The sequence below is a fragment of the Nestor notabilis genome, unplaced genomic scaffold (assembly GCF_000696875.1).
Source record: "Nestor notabilis isolate BGI_N333 unplaced genomic scaffold, ASM69687v1 scaffold1656, whole genome shotgun sequence".
NCBI classification, from domain to species: domain Eukaryota; kingdom Metazoa; phylum Chordata; class Aves; order Psittaciformes; family Psittacidae; genus Nestor; species Nestor notabilis.
In genome coordinates, this window is record NW_009931325.1 from 50,225 (window position 1) to 61,109 (window position 10,885).

Genomic DNA, 10,885 nt, shown 5'->3' on the forward strand with positions numbered 1-10,885 from the left:
GCCCAGAAGATAGATACCATCCTGTGCCCTGTCACACAGCAGTACTTTTTGGTCTCGCTCTGTGTGTGCAGTCTCCTTGCACGACGCAAGCTCTGGCTGCCCTGCATTGTTTCCAGTGGCATCGTACAGACAGTCCTGCCTAATTTAAACCCCAGTCTTGATTTACGGCTTTCTCTGCACAGGGAATCAGCCACAGACCCAGTGTCTGTTTTCAGGAGCTTTATTACCTTCAGAATGAAACATGCTGAGCTTTACTCTTTTTGTGCAAGCTTATAATTACCATCACATCAGCTTGCGCCAGAGCTATCGCTTACCACGGAGTGCAGATGAGTTGTCTACTGAATAAAATCACTCATGCTGGACAAAACATCCCATGGCAAGATGCTGTCAGGTTGATGATGTAGCAGCTCTGGCAGTGGTTCATAGGTAGCTGCATCAAGCCTCTGGTGTACCACTTGGACCAGCTCTAACCCCCGTGACAAAGTGAGAGCTCGTCCAGTTCATCACAAGGGAGTGCTTAAAGGGCCCGTGATGCTGCAGCCTCGTATTATCTGGGAGGCTGTAGTAGAAACAACTAGTTTAATGCTTTATTTGTTTGAGCACTGATGTCTTAAAACTTTTTCAATGTTGCCTTTCCCTGTGCCCAGTGATTTGGGTATGAATAATGCTGTCTTCTCCTTTGTTTCTTCTACTTAAGCTATAAACACAGATTTACCATTTCCAGGCAGGCTACATTTCTTACTCCTTTTACCCCTAACATAGATTCATCAAGTAGGATTTTATGTGCAATCAATAACATCTTCTGAACAGGAATAGCACTGGTAAGAGCTCACCCTAGAGCCTGCACTATCCTGTCTGCAGCCACCCTGTGCACTTCTGGAGCTCTGACTTGCTGTCAAACACAGGGTGAAAGCTCAGCTGAGCATCAGCAACACCTTGTAAATCATCGACTCATAGAATGGTTTGTGTTGGAAGGAACCTTAAAGCTCATCCAGTTCCAACCCCTGCCACGGGCAGGGACACCTTCCCCTAGACCCAATTGGCCCCAAGGTTGCTCCAAGCCCCTGTGTCCAACGTGGCCTTGAACCCTGCCTGGGATGGGGCAGCCACAGCTTCTCTGGGCACCCTGTGCCAGCGCCTCAGCACCCTCACAGGGAAGAGCTTCTCCTCACAGAGCCTGTCTTGTGTCTTCTGTTACTGTTGTGTCCCTTTGGCTGTGCCAAGAAACCCAGCACAGGAACCTGCGTATCCTTCACGGCGCAGGCTGGTGTCACTGGCACAGCACTTCAGTGGCACCATTCACAGCTACGAAGCTTGAAGTTACTTTGATCATCACATTATTAATTCTGTCCCTTCTTGCTATAACTGGATGTTCCTTTTCCTTCTTTTTACATCTAGGATCCAGGGACTGCAGAGATCTAGGCTTGGTCTGTAAGAATAGACCTTGAGCCTCTTGCTGCCACCGTCCACTGCTGCAGCATCCTTAAACACTGGGAAGAACTTCTGGGTTGTGCTCAAGCATCTTGCTGGGTAGGACAGGGAGGAGAAAAGAGGGTTTGCTGGTTAAAGTCTTTCAGTGATGGCCAGAGCTAGGCTCCACGCTCCTTAACGTTGGGCAAGCCTTTGAACGTGTGCCTCAATTTCCTCAACTATAAGGAAGTAAGCAGTGAAAGAACCCAATCCAACAGTGACTGCTATGGAGAAACTTCTCTGAAGTGAACGTACGTGTGCAGCCATGAGGAACTGTTTCCTCTGGTCAGCCTGCAGGAACGCCTGCAGACTCAGCACACCCGTACCCCTGGTAGGAGCTACTGTAGCTCACTAATACCCTGCTCAGATGGTTTGATTTCAGGTACTCTTCCCTCTCAACCTCGAGGAGTAACCTTGCGAGGTGTCCCTACTCAAGGGGTGATCCTGGCATGCAGGAGAGCTCAACGGGCCCTGGGCTGTTCTCATGACAAAAAGACAACACTGTGCTACAACACTTCACTTACCTGTACTTGATAAAGTGAGAGCTGTTAAATACCCAGTTACAAATTACTTTATTGCACAGCCTAGAGTACATGTACAGTAAAATTGAAGTGGAAATTCTGTTTTCCCCCCCATTTCTGTGGTACAAAGATCTGCAAATAAACACAACTCATCTCAGGAAGACATATGCCAATAGGTGCATAAACAGTTATTAAATAGCTTTTCTTCTGGCTCCTTCCCAAGAGTTTTACAAATAATTAGAAAGAACACAGCATAGATATACCCTTTTTTTAGTGTTTTGGCTTATAGGAAAAAGGGGTTTGTGCTTGGAAGAACAACTCAGGAGACCAGCCAGCAGCCCCTCCAGGTACCCTCCCTGAGCAACAAGCACTTGAGAGGAGAGTCTTGCCTTCCGAAGGGGAACAAGTTTCCAGCACTGTATCACTGAAGAACAAGGCCTCGGTGACACCAGCAGATGCAGGAGTTGTTAGAATCCAGGCTGTGTCCCCAGGGCTTAGCCTCTCATCCTGTAAGCGAGCATCATTCTCACTGTTCTCTTTGCTCTCAGAAGCAGGGTTCCTGCCCGTGTGCCCACAGGTCACCTGCACGTCAGGAGCCAGCCCGACCGCTTTTAAAGGTAAAGATGCAGATGGCTTCAACCTTTTGTTTGCAGAAGGAGGGATCCACTCCTCACAGCTGGCAGGCAGCTGGCTGCGAAGGAACTGCTGTGACACAGAGCTACTGCTTTCCTTGTCTCCACTGTTACTTGGCCTCCCATGTTTCACTAACCTGCCGGTAAGCTGCTGCAGCAGAGTGTTTTGAAAGGCAGACCTAGACCGCTTGCATTTAGAATGGATCTTCCTGGGATTTGTAGGGGTGAAGACAGTGAGAAAAGAGCTTCTTTCCCCACCAGGCCACAGCTTCTGGAGAGGTTTTGCCATAGGAGTGGACTGTGAATAAGGAACAAAGTCTCGAGCACTGACTGAATTGCATTGTGCATCACAAAAGGAGGATGTTACTGGTGTACTGTGCTTCCTAAAAGCAGGAGGGGACCTGTATCGGGACGAGCTCCATTTTGAACTGTCACAGGAAACATCTCCACCGTAAAGCACCAATTCAGCAGCTGTGACCTTTTCTGTCAAAGTATCATCTTCCTTTATTAAAGAATTACCTGCTTGCTTTAAGAATTCAACAGGTTTCGCTACCTCTCTTGTACTTGCATCAAAGAGATCAGCAGAAGCATCGTAGCTGCCTTCAGGGAAGATACTGTTCCACAGTGTCTCTCTCCTATTAGCACTTTTGAAGGTGTTTTCTGACACTTCTGCCAATGGTTTTAATTCTCTTTTATAAATCCTTCCTGTATTGCTGGGTGCTGCTGCATCAGAGTCCCATGTCCCTGTGAGTGTAAGATCTGGTCTTTGGCTTGGTGTAGAAGAAGAGTTTTCTTTATTTTCCCAACCAGCTAAGCAGCTATCACGTGCAGAATGCACACAGGGAGCTGCCTTGCTCCTCTTCACACAGGAGGTTTCTCCATGTTTAGCAGCACACTGATGAATAAAGAACCAAGATGACTTTGAAATGTCCTTATTTGCTGCTTTGGACTGCACATACCTGCTCTCAGAAACAGAAGGCTCTGGTGTAACGGGCAAGGACTGTGACAGAACAGGTAGATGAGGGTTAGGTATAAAGCAAGATTCCTTGTCAGATAAAGCACTAGAGGAAGACTCATGCTGTGATACCTCACCACTCTGTGGATCTGCATGTGACTGAAGACAAGCAAGCAATACGTTCTCCCAGCTATCACTCTCTGCTGGTGGCAAGAGCTTCCTGGAGACACTTGCTTCAGGTAAATCAGCAGCTACAAGGGTTTGCCTGGGACATGATTCGTTAAGATTTACACCCAACCTGCTGCTTTCAAGAAGGGCAGGCAGATGTTTGCCTGCATCTACACTGGGTGATGTTACGATGCTCTTGCCTTCTTCTATTCTGGCTAAAAATTCATTTAGGCTTTCTGAGAACGGGAGCTCGTCCCAAAGCACAGAGTCCATCTGAGACACATTTACGTGACCAGAAGCTGAGGCATCTCTCTTGTATAAAAGTGATTTGTGGGATGTTTCTGGGCAAGAATAATTTATACCATCAGTCTTCGGGTAAGTGCTCTGTACCCCAAGTTCCAAGGGATGTTGTAACAACCTGGAACTGTTTCCATGTGAACACTCAGTCTCTGAAGAGGATATTCTCTCTAATTTATCAGTTGCAGAGATACCGTCACTCCGATTAGGCTGTGCACTCAACTCATCACACTCCTCTTTATCCCCTCCCTTCACAGCAGAGCTGCAAAATGGTGAATCCCAGAGAGTTTGATTGTTTGGGCTCACACTGCACGATTCTGCAGGGACAGGCCTCCCCTCTTGTTCATGCTGTTCACTCACCAGCTCTCCCACTTCCAGAGTGGGAAAGTCTTCCGGTGTTACCCAAGCAACAGATGAAGTCAGGCTGAAGGACTGCTGCCAGGACCATAAAGAACTTTCTCTGCCACTAGACTGAGCAGAGCAGGAGTTTCTGCTCAGGCCAGACAAGCTGCTGAGCTCACTGACAGGTTCCTCTGCTGGAGCTGCTGATGTGTCAGGTGAATCTGAGCTGTTACTACAGCTCCTGAGTTTTGCTGACTGCAGGAGCCGATGGAAGCAGCTGATAACAGTAAAGCCAGTAACAGCAGTGTTTGGCAGGAAGAGCTGGCAAGCTGTAAGGGTTTTTGTACTTCTATTAATTCTGGAGCAGTTCTGCAGGATGCTGCTGGCAGCAGAATGGCCTCCATCTTCCCTTGCCCAACCCTGGTGGGGGAAAGGGGAGGTAAAAAACTTAGTACAGTATTTTGGGATAGAAAATGAAAGAGAAAAATCAACACGTGTCTTTTAAGCCAGGCTTAATTTTAGGTCTAATTTTTTGACAGGATCTGCAGGGAAGAGAATACAAAAGAGGCTGTCTCACAAAGCAGTACTCCCTGGGAAAAAAGCACTGGCAAGAGCTATAAAGGGCATCACAGTGAGAGGTTCTTTGCTTGCTGCAATTACACAGAGTTTTGGAGCTGGAAAAACATCCAAGAATTCCAAGACAGAACTTCACTGAAAATGTTTTCCTCGCTTTAGGGCACTGGGTGCTTCCGGGCTGCCCCCAGTGCATTGCTGTGCAGATGGCCAGCTGCCTACGGCCAGTGCTTTTCTCTTACAAGAGCTGGGCTGGGGCAGCTGGAGAAGAGAAGGCTCCTGAAGGGGAGACCTTAGAGGAGCTCCAGTGCCTAAAGGGGCTACAAGAAATCTGGAGAGGGGCTTTTGACAAGGTCATGTAAGGACGGGACAAGGGGAAATGGCTTTAAACTGACAGAGGGGAGATTAAGATTAGACATTAGGAAGTTCTCCCCTGTGAGGGTGCTGAGGCGCTGGCACAGGGTGCCCAGAGAAGCTGTGGCTGCCCCATCCCTGGCAGTGTTCAAGGCCAGGTTGGACACAGGGGCTTGGAGCAACCTGCTCTAGCAGAAGGTGTCCCTGCCCGTGGCAGGGGTTGGAACTGGATGAGCTTTAAGGTCCCTTCCAACCCAAACCAGTCTGGGATTCTATGATCTTCCCAGATTCATTTGGAGAGTAGTGTTTTAAAGGAGCTTCAGCTGCAATGCTTTATAGAACCTGCTTCTCTCCACACAGAAGAATGTTTTAATTACATTAAAAGCAGAGGGAAATTTCTAACATCTTGAGGAGCGGATGAACCCTTTTTCATCTCCCCCTCAAGGTCTGGCAATGCCAGAGAGGGCAAAAAGCAAATACAGCTGTCTTCAAGTTCAAGAACCCTCCTATGTCCTGAGTCTAGGCAAAGGTTGATGCTAAAGCTCTTAACCAAGGACAATACCCTTCTAGATAAGTATGTTATGCTGATTGTGACTTTTACCTGGGAGTATGCAAGTGTTTGCACAGCTGAAGAGAGATGCACTGAAATGCCTACAGCCAAAGGAAGAATAAACGGTCTTTGAATGTGTGTTCAGTCCTTGTGTGTGCAGGAGCAGCCACAAGGTTGTTGATATGTAGGATAATAGTTGCAAAGGCATCACACCTAGAGACCTGTGAATGGTTCCAGTTAAATAAAGTTAATCCATGAAGCTCTCCAGCTTCCATTACTTAAGATGCTGTGCATTAGGAAAACCTCAGCTCAGATACAAACCTCATGGTACCTGTGGGAGAGGAAAAGCACCTGACAGGTAAGGTTTAGTTCACAGACTTTATAATATGAATGACTCACACAAGCACCACTTGAAGAGAACTTTGAAGACTCTTGTCTCCATGGAAATATTACTAAGAACTAATATTTCCAAGTCTGTTAAACACATAAAAGAGCCACAGATACCTGTGTTGAACAGCTGTATTTTATCAACGTTTTAAAACGTGCTCTTACATGGTGAAACATCAAACTGCTGCAAGGGGAGGTGTTTCTCCTTACATTCCAGACACCAGGAGACTACGCAGCGTGGGGAAGTTAGGGCAGTGCTTGAAAAGACAGTCTGTTTCTTGCTTGAACTCTACATGGGTTTTTACAGACTCCAAGCTGTTACAGGAGCTGGCACTGCTCAGGTTCTCTGAAAAGCAGCCCTGACAAGCTGTCAAGCTGACTACTGCCATTCAAGATGACTTTTGGATGTGACTCATTTAAAATAACACAGGAGTCTGGGGGAAGAGGAACAGAATCCTCCCCATGTCCTAGCCCTAAATTTTCTCAAATTGCCAAAAGATGGTGTACACGATGCTTTGATAACTCAGTTTATGCCCCCAACTGGCTACAAGCTAATGAAAAAAACTCATTACAAGAGAGTAACGTGGATTAAAAGTTACCTTCACTCCAAATATAAATCTTCTTCCAATGAAACAGGTTTCCACTGCTTGAACTAACACTGCTTGAGATGCATCTGTGTTTGTTTCCCCTGACAGCTGATTGAAGTCTTGAATACACCTTGAGTAAAAACATACAGAAGTATTGGACCAACAGAGGAAGCCTGACATAGCATTTTAGCTGTAGTATTGGTAGGACACATGTTAAAGAGAAGATACTGTGGTAGCTTAAGCTAAACATGGAATGAAAACAGGAAACCAGGAAGCTATAAATTGGATTGTTTAGTTAACTTAGTTTGTTTGTGAACTAGAAGAAAGCAAAACAACCACTCCGAATAGGTTTAATATACACATGACTTTCAGGTGTGATTTTGTGTCAACACAATGACTGTGTAATACTGTGAACCTGCTGCTATGGCTTACATATCCTTCCTGCTTGCACCTTCACAGCAGCACCAGTATCCATACTCAGACACACAAATAACTCTGGTGTTCAGAGCTGACAGCAGTGCACCAATGTCAAATGCCATTAGTATACTATTCATGCTGCTGATGTGGGATTTTAAAAGCACTCATCACTGACCCAGTGATAACACCAGACACTGGAAAATAACAGAATAGAGAAAGAAGCAGTGGATGGATCTGAATATCCTGTCCCAGCAGTTTCACATACCACAAAGTCTGAAGCTTATCATGTGGGTGGTTGGGCTCTGAGGACTAACAGGTTTTCTTAGAAATCCCTCCTTTCTACAGGCTAATCTGGTCATATTGAAGAAATGACATCATTTTTTTTAAATCCAAACTGTTAAAAACCAAACCCAAAACAAAAAACCCCAATGCTCCATCTTTACCTTAAGATTCTTCTAAAATCTTGAGGAAAAAATTTGTCTAGATCTCTGGCAAAGCCAACTTACTTAGAAACGTGACATTAGACAAAGGAATTTCAACCATCTCAAAGGCAGAGGACACAAGAAAGAAGCCCAACCAACTTGTGAAGCTCACTTAGCAGGTAAGTAGGTGCCTTCACTAGACAAGTGAAGGATCTCTTTCACTATGTAGAAGTAATCCACCTCAAAATACCAAGATTTCAGGAAGAAACCAAGCCTCAGCATTTTCTCAGGTGATGGGTACCAAGGAAATGCTGGAAGGGAGCATTTTAGCAGCTTCTTCCCACTTGTCTCCCCACCATCCAGGCTCATCTCTAGTTTTTTAGGCTGAAGAAAAAGCAGCAGCTCTATAGTTAGAAACAGCCCCTTCCTTACCTCTGCAGATTTTCTGCGGTGACCCCAAAGAATGGATCTAAGCAACTTCCAAACACGGTGATGTCAAACAAATCGTTAGTGTCAGCAACCTTTAGGGACAATCTGTATCTGTAGCCTGCATCCTTGGCCTCACCTGTACAGCCACATTTTGGACAGTTAAACCTGGCAAAAGACAGTAAGAGGATAAAAAAGATTGAATACGTGAGCTTCTGTTAATCACTGCTGAGGTAAGAACTTCTCTGCAGCTGAAAGTATCACTACTATAATGTATCAAATACTCCATTACAAACTACATGGTTATTTCTTACTCTTTACTCCTTGGGGCATTAATCTTACCACAGGCTGGCTGTATCATGTCAGAAGCCCTCTGGCTCCTTCCACTGATTCATTAAATGCTATCCTGCTGTGAAGCTGGAGAGAGACAGTGGGCTTTGAATGACCTGTTTGGGAGTAATTTTGAATTCCTCACACCCCCATTTTTTCACATTTCATTCTGGTTTGGGCTTTTTCTTCCTGCAGCTTTAGTGTAACACTTAGATTTAAAAAGTCATCAGGAAACACCACTGTTCTCTTTTACTTCAGCATTTGAAACAACAGGTATTGCTGCTTTCCAAAGGCAGCTCCTCCTATTTAGTGCTGACATTCATTGGTGTTCTGCTGTGTGTCATAGATTTTACCTAACAGTGGGATTAAAAAGGAAAGTGAACACACAGTAAGTGAAACAGCCATACAGGACTACCTGATGAACTGCACATCTAGAATGAGAAGAAATGAAAAAGAAATTAGGATTTGATCTGGAGGGGCTTTCTGTCTATCCTCTCCAACATGGGAACAGCACTGGAGAACTGGATGGACTGAGGGGATGCACTTGGAAGCTGTTAACACAAATCATTTATTCTCCTAAACTGTCCTTTGATATTGCTTGGCACTGAACACAATAGAACTCTTGATCCGTAACAACCTCCAAGCTGCTACTGGCATACAAAGAGATCTGAATAGTGACAAGGAACATAAATATCTGAAATTAGCACTTACTTCTCTGATGGCTGGATATACACCAATTTGTTGTAACTTATGTTCAGCTAACAGATATTCCCAAGGCCTGTTACAGTTCATGATCCCCCAAAACAGGACATACCTCCTAGAATCCAGTATCAGCCTAGAAAAGCAGTTTTGACAGGCAGGGTAGATGAAGCAGGAGTTCTGGATGGAAATTACAGAGGCAGCCAGGAGTTCTCTCACACTCTTCATGTGCTACAGCATCACCTGAAAGAAGTCAAAGTGGTTCAAAGACTTCTCTTTTTATGAGCTGTTAATATTTACTGCTTTTAGTTGGTCTGTTTGAACATTTTGAAAGGCAGCCTTCAAGAAATTATGACCTCTGTTTGAAAATGGTAGCCCAACTGAGGCAACAGCTGTTATTACCCTTAGTTAAACCTTTAAGAAGAAAAAAATAGAAGATAGGTAGTAAGAAGAAAGTTCATGATATTTACACACCGCTGCAGATAAGTCATTCCCACTTGTATTTTGGGAATCTTTACTGGAACTATCCTTAAACACAGCACTCCACCAAATCAGTTTCTGATTTTTGCCTTAATTTAGAATGAAGTCACAACATGGGGTTAAAAACTGAAATTATTCTACACTTGTAATTATCACAAATTCACAGACTGCTTGGGGTTGAGAGGGACCTTAAAGCTCCTCCAGCTCCAACCCCTGCCATGGGCAGGGACACCTTCCACTAGAGCAGGTTGCTAGAAGCCCCTGTGTCCAGCCTGGCCTTGAACACTGCCAGGGATGGGGCAGCCACAGCTTCTCTGGGCACCCTGTGCCAGGGCCTCCGAACCCTCACAGGGAAGAGCTTCTCACTTAATCTAACTTGAACATCCCCCGTTTCAGTTTAAACCCATCACCCCTTGTCCTGTCGCTACAGTCCCTCCCCAGCATCCTTGTAGGCCCCCTTCAGATACTGGAAGCTGCTCTGAGGTCTCCACACAGCTTCTCTTCTCCAGGCTGAACAGCCCCAACTTTCTCAGCCTGTCTTCATACGGGAGGTGCTCCAGCCCTCTTATCATCCTCGTGGCCCCCCTCTGGACTTGCTCCAACAGCTCCATGTCCTTTTTATGTTGAGGACACCAGAACTGTGCACAATACTCCAAGTGAGGTCTCACGAGAGCAGAGCAGAGGGGCAGGATCACCTCCTTTGACCTGCTGGTCACACTTCTGCTGCTGCAGCCCAGAACATGGCTGGCAATGACTTTGAGAGGAGAGGATGCCCAGAAAAATCTCAAAAGGGCTTGCAACAGCAATAATAATCATGGCCTTTGAGCCGAAAGGACAGCTCTACCATATTTACCATCAATTTCAACAAAGGGGCTGTATGGATCTGACAAAATAAATGAACTAAATGTTTAAATAAATAGGAATTAATTAATTTTTATTCAGTATTACTTTCCTGCAGAATTACCTTATTATTAGTACACCATCCAAAATATCAAGTTTCAGGAAGCATCTCCTATTTTAGAAAACTGACTTTTTATTTTCTCAGCAAATCCTAGAAACATGTAGACAAAAATACCCTAAAATACCTCAAACCATAGACTCACAAATTAAAAGACCAAAATGAATTAAAGGACACCTCAAAACCCCCTTATTTGCAAAACCTTTTCACTGTTCTCTTCACTGGCGTTCCAGATCTCATGAGACCCCACCTCCAGTCCCGTGTTCAGCTCTAGGGCTTCCAACAGAAGGATGTGGAGCTGTTGAAGCAAGTCCAGA

The 10,885-nt window shown here is 45.2% G+C and overlaps 1 protein-coding gene across 1 annotated transcript; it reads right to left on the bottom strand.

Moving 5' to 3' along the window:
• Window positions 1–2,261: 2,261 nt before the first annotated feature.
• DDIAS (DNA damage-induced apoptosis suppressor) lies at window positions 2,262–9,358 on the bottom strand. Its single transcript, XM_010015831.1, has 4 exons — window positions 9,246–9,358; window positions 8,108–8,269; window positions 6,849–6,966; window positions 2,262–4,805 (listed from the first exon to the last, which is right to left on the bottom strand). Exons 1-4 carry the CDS (start codon window positions 9,356–9,358, stop codon window positions 2,262–2,264), a joined length of 2,937 nt encoding a protein of 978 aa, XP_010014133.1.
• Window positions 9,359–10,885: the final 1,527 nt, after the last annotated feature.